Source organism: Larus michahellis, chromosome 12, assembly GCF_964199755.1.
Source record: "Larus michahellis chromosome 12, bLarMic1.1, whole genome shotgun sequence".
NCBI lineage: Eukaryota > Metazoa > Chordata > Aves > Charadriiformes > Laridae > Larus > Larus michahellis.
In genome coordinates, this window is record NC_133907.1 from 16,836,876 (window position 1) to 16,855,154 (window position 18,279).

Genomic DNA, 18,279 nt, shown 5'->3' on the forward strand with positions numbered 1-18,279 from the left:
GCCGAGCCATGACCTCTGGGCAGTTTAGCCTCTGTATTCTCCTTCCTTACTGCGTGAACCTGCTACAGGCAAAACCCTACCTTTTTGAGTTAAAAATGACACCCCAAAGAAACTCTCAAAATACGTTATTTGTACTCACTGTAGACTTTATTGCTAAAGTCAGTAATCCTGTTGTGAGCTGTGTCCTCAGCTGATTTTAAAAAGACAGGATTCCGGTGGTTTCAGCAAAGCTGTGTTGCTGCTACTTGCTGAGACTTTTGCCTGGCTTCTCTGTGTGATCGTTCCTTGCTGCAGTTTATATGTTAATTAAGTTGTAATTATGGATCTTTCAATTCTTAAGCCATTTTGCATTATGTTACCTAAGTTGTAATTACAGATTTTTCAAATTTTAAGCCGTCTGGGATTTAAAGGTTTGGTGTAGATGAATACATTCAAATGCTTTCCATTTCATCTAGTTAATTTAGCAAATCAGAATTTTTATTAAATTTGGGATAGGTTAAGTTAACGCTTCTTTTCTCTCAGTTCAAGCGTTCCTACGTGCAAAATTTCCCTAAAAGTTTAGCAGCACTAAACGATAGCCTGGTGATGTGATGTTTCAAGAAGTATATGTTCCGTATTTGCAGAAATGTCTTGACCTGTAAACTTGATGATCTTGAAATACTCACTGCAAACCTAAGGCCCGATTGACACCAGCGGTACAATTAAGCGCGCAAGAAAGCTGTAACTGTAGAAAGAGCTAAGGTCAAATTCTGGCTGTGTATCGCGGGTCAGAAAAATAAGGGAGGACAGGTCGCCTCTAGGTCTGCGGCACCGTTTGGTGGTGAGTTGAAAAGAAGTGGGTTCTGTTAAATCCGTTTATGCTGCTGATGATGTTGGTAGGTAGAGGGGAGTTTTGCTCTCTGTCCCAGGGCGATGTTTTGATGTGTCACAGCGTGGGCGTTGTGCCAGGTAGGGGCAGCGGGAATAGCAGGGTTACCTCGATGAGCAGCTGCTGGGGGCTCCGGACGTGCTGTCTCGGGAGGTTGCTCAGCCCGCTCTGGGCCGAGAAGTTAAAATTTTGAGTGTGTGTACACACAGCAGCAGTGCAACGGACCAGGTACCTGGTGTGTTATGGTGCCAGCTGATGAGAGGAGCACATCACTGTAACGAAAATGCAAGATATTTGTGCTTGTGCACGTGGAGTAAGTTAAGGGTTTGGTTAGAGTTGAGACGCAGTAGATAAGGAAACAGCAAACTATGTTACTTTTATTTCTGGTTTCTAAAAAGTCAAACGTGGACTTTCCGCCTTCTCTGTGGGGTAAGTTTTGTAGCTAAATTATAGTTGAACTGAATCCAGAACCTTGTTAGGCAGAATTACTGCACAGGTACGAACTATAAATGTCTTCAGTGGGTTTTGTTTATTGGCAAAAACCACTTTCTGCCTAAACCTGTAATGTGACAGTACAGACTCAAAGGTACTATCCTATCGTACTCTAACTAGAGATTTTTCTCTTCTCTTTCTTCCTGTTCGCCGTACTTAGTACTAATCAAATTCTTGTGTTCAGGGATGCCCAAGCGCCTGCCCCCGGGGTTCCCTGCAGGCCAGACTAACCAGAACTTCATGCAAGGGCAGGTGCCTTCAACCGCTCCGGGAACAGCGGGGAACAGCGGAGCGCCGCAGCTGCAAACTAGCCAGAACGTGCAGCACACAGGTCTGTCTGGAATGCGGTGTTCCTCAGGTTTTTTGTGGGTTTTTTTTCTTTTTTTTTGTAGAAAATTATGCCTTTACTTGGGTAACACAGATACCAAAACATCAAACTGCTGTCATTAATCGGGCTGCGGGGGTGTTCTGTGTGTATTGGTAAATGAGGAAAAGAAAAGCAAGAGGCTGCTCATGTTTTTCAAACACCGCCACTGTTATTGATTAGGACTGTGATATGGCATCCAGAAGTATCTGTTAAGAAACTGAATGGCAGTAGCATTGAAATTTGGAGGCTAGGGGCAATAAAGATGCAACACAAAAGGAACTTTCTGCCCAGAATAAAAAAAAAAGGCATTATTATCTTAGAAGTGGAACAAAATACGCAAACTTATTTATTAGTTCCTTTGAAAGCTTTGGAAGTCTACCTACAGTCAGTCCTGTAGAAATTAAATCTTTAGTTCACAAATGTCTCCGTTTAACAATTCCATTATTAATCTTTTGTCTGAATTATGGATACCTTGCTAACGCCATTTCATCAGCATTCCCCATGTATTTATTTTATAATCCATTATAAAATAACCTCAAGGTTTGAAGCTTATTTGTGGTTATTTTGTTGAGTTAGGGCATGTGATGGAAAATTTTCAAACTTACTTCCAGATAACGACTGAAATGAAATTTCTGTTACACCTTCTGCAGTGATATACATGGGAAGTACCAGCCTAAGTGTTTATTTTGAGAAGTATGAGGTTCTGTTTTGGCAACGAACCGGTATCTGTAGCATCAGACGTTGCATCACAGGACTGCAAGTATGTCAGATATTCCAGTTCATTGGAAATGGGAGGAGAGCAATTTTGGAGTACTTACTCAACATCAAAAGTTGTGAAAACTGTTATAGCGCCCCAATCAGTTTCTTACTGGCAATTTTAATTTTTTTTTAAGGTGGCCAAGGATCCGGACCTCCCCAAAATCAGATGCAAGCGCCCCACGGCCCACCAAATATGATGCAGACCAATCTAATGGGACTTCATGGAAATCTGAACAACCAGCAGGCTGGTGCTAGTGGGGTGCCGCAAGTAAACATGGGCAACATGCAGGGACAGCCTCAGCAAGGACCACAGTCTCAGCTTATGGGAATGCATCAGCAAATTGTATCCTCTCAAGGACAGATGGTAAACATTCAGGCTCAGGGATCGCTGAACCCTCAAAACCAGATGATACTTTCTCGAACTCAGCTCATGCCGCAAGGCCAAATGATGGTGACACCACAAAACCAAAATCTGGGTCCTTCTCCCCAAAGGATGACCCCACCCAAACAGATGATTCCCCAGCAGGGACAACAGATGATGTCTACACACAATCAGATGATGGGACCTCAGGGCCAGGTCTTGTTACAGCAAAACTCAATGATGGAACAGATGATGACCACTCAGATGCAAGGAAATAAACAGCCTTTTAGTACTCAAAACCAGTCCAATGTTATGACGGGGCCAGCTCAGCTGATGAGAGGACCAACCCCAAACATGCAAGGAAACATGGTGCAGTTCACTGGGCAGATGATGGCACAGCAGGGCCCTGTGAATGGTAACCCTTCTCAGGTTATGGGAATGCAAGGGCAAGTTTTAAGACCCACTGGACCTGGTCCTCACATATCTCAGCAACTTGGGGATACTACTACTACAGCAAATAATGACGTCAACTTGACACAGATGTTACCCGACGTTCCTGTGCAGCAGCCAAACATGGTGCCTTCTCATATGCAAGCAATGCAAGGAAACAACAATGCTTCAGGGAGTCATTTCTCTGGCCATGGGCTGCCTTTCAATACGGGGTTTAGCGGAACGCCAAATGGGAATCAGATTTCCTGTGGGCAGAATCCTGTTTTCCCTGTCAACAAAGATGTTACGCTCACAAGTCCGCTCTTGGTTAACCTTCTACAAAGCGATATATCAGCAGGACACTTTGGTGTGAACAACAAACAAAATAATCAGAATGCCAACAAGCCGAAGAAGAAGAAGCCTCCAAGGAAGAAGAAAAATAATCAACAGCTAGAACAAACAACGTAGGTTTAATATTACGTTGTTTTTATAAGGGGCGTGGGGAAGCTCCGCAGGCGACTTGTCAATATTTTTTCAGCAAGTATGGGGTGAGAAAGGACCCGTATTGTTTCATATTCTAGCAATTTCTCTCAAGAGTTAAACGATAACCCACTGGTAAGTCTGCCGCCGCACCGTTCGTTCAAGATTTAAAAAGAAAAAACATGCAAACGTCCCAGCTCTGTTATAAACCTAATTATAGCGCCAGCGTTCCTTACATTTACTGGGTAAAGGAAGTGTAGGTGTTTCAATATGTCAGTGGGCACATGGTGCCACAGCCCTTGGAAGAGGAGGCTCCCTTTTTTAAGCAGTCTGACAGCCACAAAGGTTGGGAATTACTTTCAGAAGAATTATAAGCCTCTGTATAACATGTGCAGTAGAGATTTTTTTGGGGGTTGTTTCCTGAATTGTAGGTATATCCTGATGTGTTTCTGCCTGGAATTGAGCTGGACTTCTTTCCAGCAGATTCCAGGGAGGAATCTGGTATCTTCTGGGTATGAGGATAAGAAGCCCAAGAAGTGCTGGCCTTCCTGGGCTGGGAGAGATTAGGAAGGAAAAAAAGCAACCCAGCTTTTGAGAGGGAAGAGGCAAATGCATAATATTGAGAGATAATGAATGTACATGTTCAGTGGAAATACGAGGTTGCTGAATCTCTTCGTTCCTCTTTGGCCAGCATATTCTTCACTGGCCAGCTGTGCTGTAACCTTTTGCTGTTGACAGTCTACTAATACCAGCACAGGGTGGCAGACCACTGCTGCTATACCGTTATTCAGCTAAAATGGTAAAGGCGGATATGCTGTGTGTAATTATTCTGATGCTGCAGATGAGCCACAGGGGCATTGACAGGAATCCACCTGATGGAACTTCTGGGGATTGTTTTCAGTTTGCTTTAGAAAAAAAAAAACGGGAAAAACTTTGCGCAGAAAATTATAACACAGGAATATCCAAATTTCAAAGTTAAATTCTTAAACAAACAACAAGGTAGAAATGGCACATTAGGTTATTGGTGTGGCTCTGGTTCCACCAGTCCCACTCCTTTAAATAATCATGATAAATCTTTAACGTGAAGTTTACGCTCCCTTTTCCAGAGCAGATGTCCAATTCGGTGCAAAGAGTGGATGGCATTCGAGTACTAAGTGGCTATTCAGTATTTTATTTTTTTTCCCTTTGGTTATTCAGTGTGTAGCCCCAGCCTGCATTTTCTGCACAATGTCAAGATTCCTTCGTGAAGACGGAATTAATTTTGTCATGGACATTTTAGTTCTGGACTGAAACGACTCGCATCATCTATAGCAAGTGATCTTTTGTGACAATCCTTAATTGGCTTAACTAGTACTAAAATAAAACGCTGAAGCTGTTACTTGCCTTTTACAGGTGCAGAAATGCTGCATAGCAAAGGTAAAGCAAAGCATGCTAACTTAACGGGCCTTGAAAAAAGTCTTTCAAATACCTGCAATATAATTATATATGGTCATGGTACGGCCTGTCAGCTCAACACTGCTGCAAAACAGGCCGTGTGATTTCAGATTAAGTCTGAAGGAGTACACAGTCCGTGGCCAGCTGTGAAAACCTGGTTCAAGTAACTCACCTAGAACCCAGTGGCCAACGTGTGGGTGGACTCCAACTTTGGGGCAACTTGGTGTCGTGGTTTAACCCCATGTGGCAACTAGAAGCACGCAGCCACTCGCTTGCTCCCCTGAGTTGCGATGGGAGAGAGAATCAGAAGAGTAAAAGTGAGGAAAAACTCACAGGTTGAGATGAAGGCAGTTTAATAGGTGGAGCAAAAGCCGTTCACGCAAGCAAAGCAAACCAAGGAATCCATTCACCGCTTCCCACGGGCAGGCGGGTGTTCAGCCATCCCCAGGACAGCAGGGCTCCATCGCACGTAACGGTGACTTGGGAAGACAAACGCCATCACTCCAAACATCCCCCCCTTCCGTCTTCTTCCCCCAGCTTTATATACTGAGCGTGACGCCACATGGCGTGGAACATCCCTTTGGGCGGTTGGGGTCAGCTGTCCCAGCCGTGTCCCCTCCCAACATCTTGTGCCCCCCCACCCCAGCCCATCGCTGTCGGGGTGGAGTGAGGAGCAGAATGGCCTTGAGAGCTCAGCAGCAACCAAAAACATCGGTGCGCTATCGCCCTATGCCCATCCCAAATCCAAAACATGGCACTACACCAGCTGCTAGCAAGAAAGTTAACTCCATCCCAGCTGGAACCATGACTTACTCCACCCCTTACTCCATACCATTTATGTCATGCTCGGGTCCCACACTATTTATTACAACCTCATTCACCACCACCCTCCTTCCCACTCTTTGATATAATACACAGATATTGTTCCCTTAGTCCATGGACCACCCCTGTGCAATGTCTGCCAAGTGTCCGTAAATGTCCACGAAATGTCCATTAAGTTCATCCAGGCCACGACCTTGGGCTCCATCTGCCCCGCAGCCACCCGGGCCAGGAGGGATGGTGTGTTGCGTGGAGTCGCTGGGCACCAAAGGCGGCTGAGGTCGGGTCACTGCTGCACTGGCACTGCTTCTTGCAAGGCTTGTCCTCCCTTGGTTCAGGTGGTTCCTGCTGTAGCAATTCCTATAACACGCAATTCAAATCATGGGTTACAACAATATAAAGATATATCCAGTACAGTCTCCACCCCTGGTCCCTTTGGACCAGGTTAAAGGATTAAATGTTGCAGTGAAGTCCTCCCCTTGCTCCTAGCGTGGCTGGCAACAAGGGGTTCCTGCTGGAGTAATTCCCATAACGTGCAACTCAAGTTCTGGGTTTATCTTGACTCCCGATTTCTCTACTGCTCCCCCCTGCCCACCCCCCTCCCCCCGAGTGGCGCAGGGGGATGGGGAGTGGGAGCTGCAGTCAGTTCCTCAGACATTTCTGGCTGCTCCTTCTTCTTCCAGGGAAGGACTCCTCACACCCTTGCCCTGCTCCAGCGGGGGCTCCCTCCCACGGGCCGCAGCTCTTCAGGAGCTGCTCCGGGGTGGGTCCCTTCCTTCAAGCATCGCCTGCTCCGGCATTAACCTCTGTGGGCTGCAGGGGGACAGCCTGCCTCACCATGGTCTTCGCCACGGGAATCTCTGCTCTGGCGCCTAAAGCACCTTCTCGCCCTCCTCCTTCACTGGCCTTAGTGTCTGCAGAGTTACTTCGACCCTGTTCTAGCCTGTCGGCAGCACAGACAGCAGCGGCCCTGGCCATCCGCCGGCCCAGGCACATCGCCATTGCTGTTATCAGAACGTTCCCAAGCCCAGCGGAGTAGGACGATAAGCAGTCGGCAGTACAGCAAGCAGCGAAAGCAAGAAGCAACCACTAATGAGCACAATACTCTAATATATAGTAAGGCAAACAAGCGCCGTGGCAGGTACAGGGGTCTGCCAATTAATAGCTAAACAGCAATAACAGCTATAAATTCCATCTAGCACATTCCAATCAAATCTGTCGTTATCTCAACCTATCGAGCCCCATGGTGGGCGCCAAAAAAGACTGTTGTGGTTTGACCGCAGGCAGCAACTAGAAGCACGCAGCTGCTTGCTCGCTCCCCCGAGTTCTGATGGGGGAGAGAATCGGAAGAGTAAAAGTGAGGAAAAATTCACAGGTTGAGATGAAGGCAGTTTAATAGGTGGAGCAAAAGCCGTTCACGCAAGCAAAGCAAACCAAGGAATCCATTCACCGCTTCCCACGGGCAGGCGGGTGTTCAGCCATCCCCAGGACAGCAGGGCTCCATCGCACGTAACGGTGACTTGGGAAGACAAACGCCATCACTCCAAACATCCCCCCCTTCCGTCTTCTTCCCCCAGCTTTATATACTGAGTGTGACGCCACATGGCGTGGAACATCCCTTTGGGCGGTTGGGGTCAGCTGTCCCAGCCGTGTCCCCTCCCAACGTCTTGTGCCCCCTCAGCCCATCGCTGTCGGGGTGGGGTGAGGAGCAGAATGGCCTTGAGAGCTCAGCGACAACCAAAAACATCGGTGCGTTATCGCCCTATGCCCATCCCAAATCCAAAACATGGCACTACACCAGCTGCTAGCAAGAAAGTTAACTCCATCCCAGCTGGAACCGTGACGCTTGGAAACCGCTACTGAGGTCCCAGCTCGCCTCTTGCAGTGCCCAACTTGTTACACCTCGTCAGGGTCTGAGATGTGTAGAAGAGGGCTCAGGTGGACAGTCCCCAGCAGCCACCATCCATCCCATCCCGCTGCGGTGCTGCTGCAGGAGGGGCCGTAGGTGACGGCGTGTGGGGCTTTCTAGCTTTAATTGTCTTTGGCTACGTGGAAAGGAGGGATATGAGGGCACGTTGGTGTCTTCATTTTGCAATTCCGGAAATTTTAAGTGCAAGTAATTTGGCAGCAGTGGCTTGTGACAGCATATTGCACGCGGTAGTGTCGTGTTGTTGTAAAGTTGTAAAGAATAGCAGTAGTGTAACGGTAGAATGTGCGTTTTCCTGCTTTTGAAACATTAGATCCTGCAGAGAGTCTCAGATAAAGAGCGAGCAGATATTTTCCTGTTTGGTTTTCACTTGACATTCAAAGCTATCCAGATGTCTTTCAAACGATAACAATGTCTTATTTTGCTTTGTATCAAAAGCATTCATGTTCCTAGAATCGTGGAACGGTTTGGGTTGGAAGGGACCTTAAAGACCATCCGGTTCCACCCCCCCGCCCTGGGCAGGGACACCTCCCACCAGCCCAGGTTGCTCCAAGCCCCGTCCAACCTGGCCTTGAACCCCTCCAAGGATGGGGCATCCCTGCCGCAGAGCCACTGCCCGACAGCAGCCTGGGTGGCGCCGCTGGGCACTGCTGGTTCATCTCCATCGGAGTCGAATACGCAAACCTGGCGTCACTGTTAGTCAGTTGGTGGAAAGTTTTTTGGGGTTTTTTTTTTGGCCCGTATCAAAGACAGAAACGGCCTTGTGTTTCTAGGTAGGAAAGATCTGGTGCAGCGTGTAAAAAATAAAACGCTTTAACTCTAAATATATTCCAATAAAATATGGTAATCGCCGCTCCAGTGAGCTGTCTTGCCGTGGCAAAGGATTCAGAGGGAGCAGACGAGTTGGCACTCTCTTCTGAAAAGAAAATGCGTTAATCGTTAAACAAAAGCCTTGTTAGGATTTTGTTTTCAGTGGTCTTACTGATGATGACCCAGCTTCAGCATGGCCTGGGAGTATGGATAAATGGACATCTAAAGCTCTCCTCTGAGCTTACAAAGCCCCACAAGACAATGTGCTTGTTGAAAAGTTTTCACAGTAAAAGACAGCTGGTTTACGGCTTTTCTATCGAGCTATGACAGCTCAATTCCTAGCTCTTAAATAGGGCTTCTGATAAGATTTCAGGGTATTTAATGGAAATACCACTTTGCACTTACTCTGTCACTGAAGTTTTCGGTGAATCTTCTCTTGCCATTGCCACCTGCAGAATGCCGTTTTGTCACCCGATATGGATTAGCATTTTGTTTCTTAACGGGCTGTTTATTGATCTCTTTATCCTTGCAGGAGCGTTAAGAAGGGAGCTGTTCTTCTAAATGTTTTTGGGGTTATTCTCCAGCAAAAGGAGGGCGACTGCAATGAAAGCTGGCCCTGGTACCTTCCTGCCTCATTCCCTCTTGGCTTCCCTGGCATTGTTAGGCAAGCTCAGCGTTGTCTTGGAATTGCTGATTCTTTTAAATCTGCTTTGGACCACTTGCTTTTGCATCAGAAGCAAATAAGATGCTTTTCATGTCGGCTTTTTCTCCAGTATTCTTCCTCAGAAATTTTACCATTTGGAGCAACAAACCTTGTTTGGAAATGCAGCTGATTTGATAAACACACTAAAAATTATTCTGGTTTTTTTTTTTTTCTTAGAAATCATTTCTGAGGTATAATAATATAGTAGCAAAAGTACCATTAGTAGTACGGTTTGTAGACTGAGCCATATTGGAATGTAAATAGGAGAAGTGAACTATTGAAAGAGTCTGTTCAGCTGAGTTTGAAGGGTTTGCCTCATTGAGCAGCTCAGCATCGGAATGACAACCGAGACGTTTCGGAAAAGTAGGTTGTTTAAAAGTGATCGTGTCTGTTTTCTGAACCCGAAGACAGGTAATGGGATGTAAACTGAGGAAAAAATGCTAGATGAAATGTGAGAAAGCGTGTTCGTTAATTCTGTTAAATACACACACAAACAATTGTTTAACGTTCCCCTCAGCCCATGAACATCGTGGGCACTGGGAGAACAGAAATAACCCGCTGGGTACCGTCACCGCTGGCGTTGAGAGGGGCAGGAGCCAGTGTGAGGTGTGGTGCGCGGACGGTGATCAGCGCTGCGGGGCAGGGAGGTTTTTCTCACCCAGACTCGGAGAGCTGGTAACCATCGGGCTGGAGGTGACACGCTCCCCCCGGACACACAGGGAATGAGAGTCATCGAGCATCAGAGGGTGAACGTCTTTCTGTAAAAGCAAAAGTTGTCGCAGAGCATTGTACCGTGTTGGCAGGGCTGGTTCTGCTGACGTGGGTACTGTAATTTTATTTTTGCCCGCCTTATTTCAGCATCTGCAGCCCTTTCTGGGTTTGTTTTTCCAAGTTTTGTTTGTTTTTTTTTTTTAATGACTCCTGGAGTTCTCTCTCCGCTCTGACGAGGGATTTTGTATCTGGAGGTTGTGCTTGAGGATGCAACCGGCGGAGCAAAGGGTTCCCTTGTGACAGTCCTCATAGCAGGCTCGCTTGTGGCAGTCCTGTACCTGATGTGCAGTTGGTTTTGTTTTACATCCAGAGCAATAGGAAAGAAGAACAAATACGGAATATTTGTCCGTCTCACACAAACTTCTCATCTTGCTTGTTATTTGCATTCAGAACTTGGGGCTTTTTGGATGGCTGGTGGTTGTTAAATATGCCCAGTGTCAGCTACATTCAAAACGCAAGTTGTATTTAAATTTGCCAGCAATTACGGCGGCAGTCCTTCCTGCAATAACTGCTCTCCTTTGCTGGCAAACGCCACGTGTGTCTGCTTTGCAGGGCTTGCAGAGCCTGCCCCACGAGACCCGCCTGGCAGATGTTTTCTGAGAATCCATTTTGCACCGCGATTGTTTTCTGGGTTAAACACGGTTGTGCAGTGATGCTCCGCGTCAGCTTTTCGTCTAATCTTTGACTGTGGCGTTTTTAATCTCCCACCGTTATAAAGGAAACATAAGTGGCAAAATTACTAGTTTAAGATTATATTCACCATTTTCGGCAGTTCGCGGTGCTGGCACCTGCATCAAAGGCTGCAGCTCCTCTGGGTGATTTTGTTGCCAGAATTTTTGTTCATTTGTGGCTGCTAATATAATGCCTCTGGGGCGTGTGTGTGCATTTTGACAATTTTCATCAAATGTATTGATGGAGGCGTGTAAGCCTGTAACAACTGCGTCACAAAAATTGGTGGTCTGCTGGATTAGACAAAAGGTTTAACTCCAGATATTTCCCTTGGCAATACTTGCCCGCTCAGCGGCCGTGCTTGAAAGGGTTCTCTGTGTGCCCCGTTCCTTACCTTTCTTCTGTCTTGGTTTATGTTCTCCCCAGTTTTGACCAGTGAAAGTTCGGGGACTTTCCAGTCACACGCTGCTTTTTGAACATTGGTTAGGTAGGAAATAAGACATTAGGACAGGGCTGGGTCTCTCCATGTCAGCTGTGCAGGTGCCAGAAACTGTTACTCTCAAGTAGCACTAAAATAGATCTCTCGGCCTTTATGTACTTCATATTCTTATTTTGCTGAAAATTTCTATTGTCCTTGGCATTCCTGCATGCTTCTGCCTCTCTTTGTTGGCAGTGGGCTTATTTTGATGTCTTTGATTTTAACTCAGAGCTTTTATTACATAGATCTCCCTACAGCCCTCATATATTCATGAAGCCGATAAGCAGTTAAGGTCTTTTACCCTTCATCCCTCTTTATCTTCCCTCCTCTGACCATATGTATCGATACCTGTAGAAACTTGGTTTTTTCTAAGTCTGCAAAAGCTGTTTTGATTCAGCGGAAGTATTGGGCATTGAATGTGAACAACTTTAAATTGTCCCAGTGAGTCTCGAGGAGCATCAAGTACCCCTGGAGAAGGACTTGAGGGTGTTGGTTGATGAGAAGCTCAACATGACCTGGCAATGTTTGCTCATAGCCTGGAAAGTCCCCCCGGAGCCTGGGCTGCATCCCCAGCAGCATGGCCAGCAGGGCTGGGGGGGATGGGACCACCAACATCAGAAGGACATGGACCTGTTGGAGCAGGGCCAGAGGAGGCCACGGAAGTGATCAGAGGGCTGGAGCCCCTCTGCTGAGGACAGGCTGAGAGAGTTGGGGGGGTTCAGCCTGGAGAAGAGAAGGCTCCAGGGATACCTTAGAGCCCCTTCCAGTCCCTAAAGGGGCTCCAGGAGAGATGGGGAGGGACTCTGGATCAGGGAGCGGAGCCATAGGACGAGGGGGAACGGTTTTAAACCGAAAGAGGGAGATTTAGATGAGATATCAGGAAGAAACTCTTTGCTGTGAGGGCGGTGAGTCCCTGGCCCAGGTTGCCCAGAGAAGCTGTGGCTGCCCCATCCCTGGAGGGGTTCAAGGCCAGGCTGGACGGGGCTTGGAGCCACCTGGTCTGGTGGGAGGTGTCCCTGCCCAGGGCGGGGGGGTGGAACAAGATGGCCTTTAAGTTCCCTTCCAACTCCAACCACTCTGTGATTCTATGAGCAGTTACAGAGCCTCAGCATCCCACAACGGTCAGTGCTCTGGTGGGTGACTTAGAATGTCTGATACCGTCCATGCATTTTTGGCCTCTGATACCCTGAGCTAGTCACTTCTGGGTACAATACTGGAAGAAACGGTGCTACTGTTAAAATTCATTTCTCTGCATCTACCCATGATACTTATCTCTGCAGATGTCACAGCAGTATTGGAGAGAAGCCTATTTAATTTAAACATATATAAGTATCTCATTTGGAATATCCGTTGGCATACTCGTAGTTATAAAACTCAGATTCAAGGTAGAAACAAAGGAAAGAAATGTTTAAGATCAATAGAGCACGATGCAACTTGTTTCCTTTTTGGTAGTATTTAAGGCACAGGAGCGACTGGCAGTGGAGCGGGGCTCTGCGTTCAAGTTTATCGTGTTATACTAGAGACGTTGGCGCATTTTAGTGAGTTACTTGCAGGTCTATGAAAAGTGCTAGGAATTAATTGCTTGAGAGTACTTCATTATGGAAGCAGTAGCCAACCACTGACGTGAGGGCCGGATGTTAATTGCACTTATTTTTCTTGCAGTTCTTCAGAAGCACGTCCAGCTGGCCTGGAGGAGAGTGATCAGTCGTCGATGTCTGGAGAACAAGGAATGAATTTAGATAATTCAGGCCCTAAACTGTCAGATTTTGCAAGTCGGCCGCCAGGTAGTAGGATTTTTCTGTGCATTATCTGAATGTAGTAGCTATAGAAGAGCTATTACTGATCTTTGTGACAGTTCTGTTTTATTTGTCTTTTCACGCATTCAAGCCCAAAGCTTTTTTCCCTCCTCGTAGCTAATCGGTACCATTGTTTACGTGTTTTCTTTGAAGTAGCTCGAAATGAAGAGGGGGCCCCGTTCTCATGTATCATCCTGCAGGTATCATATTGATTACCGTAGTTATTCACCCGTAACGTAATTGATAAAAAATTCTGTATTTCTAGCTGCAGCACAGACTGACGCTTTAAAAATTTAGCATTAACCAATAGCTGATTTTTCAGAATTAAGAAATAGGGGTTGCAGTTGGAATTATCCTTTGCACATAGGGAGGATTAAATCCAGTGTCTGCCAAGGAATTTGCGTTCTAAGCCACACGGGTGGTTCTTAGCACCGTTTTGGCCAGATTCTACTTTGTACACTAAAAAATGTCAGATCTGTAGGAGATACACTAGTCCGTGTACCACAGGGCCTGTCAAACTCTTAAGTTTTTTTTAAGGAGTATTAATTAGTGAAAGTCCAACTCTGCATTTATAGGTGAAAGCAAGCCCATGGACAGTTGCAGAGACTTTTCGGGTGGCATGAATCTGGAGCGATAGCTAGTAGCTGATACAATACGCTAAGCGATCTCCAGTTAAATGTCACGCAAGTCATTCATACATGAAGTGAAAATATTTTTAAGCATTAAGTAAAATCTCTGTCCTTATTTGTAAAGCCTGTTTCATTAATGGGGCTCTTGTATAAGATAAACAGGCTCCTGGCTCTACTCTCTGATCCTGTTCGTTACAGAAGTTCTGCTTTCTCTGATCTCTGGTTGTCATGAACGTATCATCTTTGTCGTCTCAGGCTATCCATCTCAGCCAGTGGAACAAAGACCACTTCAGCAGATGCCACCTCAACTCATGCCTCATGCGCAGCAGCCGCAGCCGCAGCAGCAGCAGCAGCAGCCGCCACAGCCACCACCACAGCAAGCCCAGGCACCGCCACAAACACCGCAGCAGCAGCAGCAGCAGCAGATGATGATGATGCTTATGATGCAGCAGGATCCCAAATCAGTCAGGCTTCCTGTTCCACAGGGAGTTCACCCACCTAGAGGGCCTCTGAATCCAGATGCTCAACGAATGCCAATGCAGCAGAGCGGTAACATGTCGGTAATGGTTAACCTCCAAGGTCCTGGATCAGTGCCTCCGTCTCCTGATAAACAAAGAATTTCCTTGCCAGGCAATCCTCCTCTGGGAAATAATGCAAGAAAAATGGTTTATCCAGATAACGTACAGAATCCTTCCAGCTCACCCCTTGGAGACGTTTCATCAGTATCCTCCCTTCCAGAAGGAGGTGGAGCTGAAGGCCCCCCAGCATCAGGAGCTCAGAATAATTTGACGTCTCATTTAGTAGTTTCACAGAACCAATTAATGATGACGGGACCCAAACCTGGACCATCCCCACTTCCAACTGCCCAAGGTGCAAGTCCCCAGCAGCAGTCCAATTCTCTGCCTAGCACTCTTACACACCATTTTCCAAATGTTGCCACCCCGTCACAAACTTCAAGGCCTAAAACCCCAAACAGAGCAAGCCCAAGGCCGTACTATCCTCAGACGCCGAATAACCGTCCACCTAGCACAGAACCATCAGAAATTAGCTTGTCTCCAGAGAGACTCAATGCTTCTATAGCTGGTTTGTTCCCTCCCCAGATTAATATTCCTTTACCTCCCAGGCCTAATCTCAATAGAGGATTTGATCAGCAGGGTCTTAATCCAACTACTTTGAAGGCCATCGGACAGGCCCCATCAAATCTCACAATTAACAGTCAGTCTAGTTTTGCTGCTCCCCAGTCACACAAATTGGAAGGCATGGTCATTAATTCAGGAAAGCAAACCAACACTGGAGGAACAAAGAGAGCAAGTCCAAGCAATAGTCGAAGGTCCAGTCCTGGATCCAGTAGGAAAACTACACCAAGCCCTGGCAGACAGAATTCAAAAGCAGCTAAATTATCATTGACAACTCAGCAGAATCCGTCTCTCTTGCAGAACATGGAATTACAAAGAAATATGATGGCTGGTCCCTCTTCTTTGCCAACACCTGTGACTACAAGTTTTCAAAATAATAACATGCTAAGTAATCAGAATCCTGCAATTTCTGTACCTGCTGTGACTGGCATTCCTGAAGACAATAAAGAGAGCCTTAGTCTGCCTCAAGATAATGAGTGTCCAAGTGCACAAGGTGTCCAAGCTAACAAAGACCAGCCCAGCATTGACCTAAAAGGTATCCCTACTGCTCCAGAAATGAAGATGTTGGTTCCAGAAGAACAGTCGAAAAAAGATGGGCCGCCCGTAGACACCAGTAAGCTCCCGGTCTTGGAGGAAAGTAAAACCATGGTATCTCCGGCTATGAGGGAGGCACCAACTTCTTTAAGTCAACTTCTTGATAATTCTGGAGCTCCTAACGTAACCATTAAGCCCCCTGGGCTGACTGGTCTTGAAATGGCACCAATAGTCACCACTGGTGAGGAGCTAAAGAAGATAGCTGTCATTCCTCCACTGCAGGATTCATCCTCGAGCAAAGAGCCATCTAATTCACTTAGCTTGCCTCAAAATAATGAGCCTTGTTCAAATCCAGGGCACCAGGAACCGGGAGAAATAAACTCAAGCGTTGCACAGAGTGTTCCTCCAGTAATGCAAAGGCCTGTCAGCTCTTCTTCTATTTCAGGTCCTTTACCCCCCAACCAGATAACAGTTTTTGTAACTTCAAATCCTATTACATCCTCTGCTAATACATCAGCACCGTTGCCTTCTCACTTGCAACCTGCATTAGTGTCGACTGTTGTCACAATGCCCAACGTAGGGAACAAAGTTATGGTTTCCGAGGGACAGTCAGCAGCTCAGTCTAGTGCCCGGCCGCAGTTTATTACACCCGTTTTTATAAACTCATCGTCAATAATTCAGGTTATGAAGGGCTCTCAACCAAGTACGATTCCAGCAGCCCCGATGACTTCTAACTCTAGTCTGATGCCTCAGTCGGTCGCGGTCGTTGGTCCTTTGCATATACCGCAGAATATAAAGTTCTCCTCTGGGCCCGCTCCTCCCAGCACATCATCCGGCAGTCCTGTTTCTAGTATTCCCACCAGCAGGCCACTGGTTCTTAATCCCTTGGCACCTCCTGTTCAACTGCCTTCTCCCGCTACAACTTCTTCCAGTGTTCCTTCGCATGTCCCTGCTCAGCAAGTCAAAGACTTCAGCCCGGAGGAGACTTCTCAAAGCGCCGGGACAAGTGACCAGGGCTCTGTTACAGCCACGCAGTCTGGACCTGTTGTTTCGCCTCTTCTTACGAGTAGTCCAGGATCTGGGAACAGACGCAGTCCTGTTTCATCGAGTAAGGGAAAGGGAAAAGTAGACAAGATTGGCCAACTCTTGCTGACGAAAGCGTGCAAGAAAGTCACTGGCTCCCTTGAGAAAGGGGAAGAGCAGTATGCTTTGGACGGAGAAGCGGAAGGTCAGGGAGTAGAAACGTCGGTCCCAAACAGCTTGGGAACAGAGCAATCACCAGCAGAACTAGAGAATAAAACTGTGACGCCCCCAGCACCCAGTCTTACAAAACAGAGCACTTCTGGGCCTGGCAGTTCGAGCGTCAGCGCTGCGGCTGTGGCTCCTGCCTCCGTGTCCCCAGGTGTGACGGCGGGCACTCCTCCTGCCAGCACGGTGCCGGCGGCGGCGCCCGCTCCCGCCGCCCCGGAGCCCGCTCCCGCCGCCCCCAGCACTAACGGCAGCAGCCTCGGGGGTTTGCCCGCCGAGCCGAGCGGGGTCGGCGTGGCCGAGGAAAAGGCAGGAGCACATCAGGAACTGCTACAAAGTGCCGGTAAGTCCAGTGCCACCCGGCCTAAGGGCAAGGAATGAGATCGCTTTTGTAAACTTCCGAAGGGGCTTTTTTCCGTGAGCATAATAAAATTTAGACGCTGTAGCCGAGGCTGACAGCTGCTTTTTGGTTTCTAATATCCAAGTGGGCACACAGGCTTGTATTTCACTAAGATTCACGTTTCAGGCGTTTTATTTCAGCTTACATTTACTGCGTAAGTGGGGCATTTGTCACAAGCGTCTGATGCAATAATAGAGGAGTGACTTCGCGTAACTGTTAGAAGCGGGGAGAAAAAGTGGATGTGTCAGTAATGACAAAAGTAATAATTAAAGTGCCTTTTGTACTGGTAAATATACTGGTAGTCTGCCTCAGTCTTGCCGGAGACTTTTTATGTTTACAACTTATTTCAATTTATTGACTTAATTTATGATCTTTTGAGTTAATCCTAATCGTACTAGTTCCCTCTTGGAATAAGCTTAACCCTGTAGGGAAATAGCTGAATGACCTCCAGAAGAAAAAAAAAAAATAATCAAAACACAAACCCACTTAACGTCTAGGGAAAAATTAAAATGCTAAAATTAAAATGCTCATTTCAGAGAAATACCTGAAAAAGTGTTTATAAGTGAACTACACCCAATTGAAAAACATAAAATACCTTCACAGGTGAACCGTCTTCTCCCTTTACTATTTTAATTTGAGCATCTGGTCTAGTGGGAGGTGTCCCTGCCCATGGCAGGGAACAAGATGATCATTTGGGCCCTCCCAACCCAAACCGTTCTGTGATTTGGTGATCTGACAGACTTTATTATGACATTCCTGCTATTTCTTGATGCCATTTTTAATCTATTGAAAACGATGGGGAAAAAACCCCTCGCTCTTGAAGGAAGCTGTCTGAGTATCCGTTGGGCTTTACGTCGTGAATTTAGACTCAGAAGAAGAAATCGTGGAAGAAAAAAATCCACAGAAGTCAGTGGAACCGAGAACTTCGGCTTGAAAGTGACTTTCCCTGTGACTGTTGGGTGTATGTCGGAGCTGCGTGCCATTAGAGAATGCAAGTGCTTCCTTTGAGCTTCACAGAAGGAATGCTGGTTTGTTAGGAGGACAATGGAAGTGAATATTCTGTATTTAAACAGGGATGTTTAACTTTTTTCCTTCGTGTTTTTCCTAAGTTCATTGTCACGTGTAAGAGAAGACCAGAAAGCATTGGCCCAACAAGAATTGTTTTTCCA

At 46.7% G+C, this 18,279-nt stretch overlaps 1 protein-coding gene across 9 annotated transcripts in view; it reads left to right on the top strand.

Annotated features, from left to right (window-relative positions):
• The window catches only part of NCOA6 (nuclear receptor coactivator 6), a 50,916-nt gene that overhangs the window by 23,391 nt on the left and 9,246 nt on the right, over positions 1–18,279 (top strand). For all 9 annotated transcript variants that reach the window (XM_074605784.1, XM_074605776.1, XM_074605779.1 and 6 more), the window contains 4 exons: positions 1,545–1,691; positions 2,621–3,740; positions 13,030–13,151; positions 14,048–17,053. In XM_074605784.1, the coding sequence (XP_074461885.1) occupies positions 1,545–1,691; positions 2,621–3,740; positions 13,030–13,151; positions 14,048–17,053 (4,395 nt within the window). The remainder of the gene's footprint in view (positions 1–1,544; positions 1,692–2,620; positions 3,741–13,029; positions 13,152–14,047; positions 17,054–18,279) is intronic.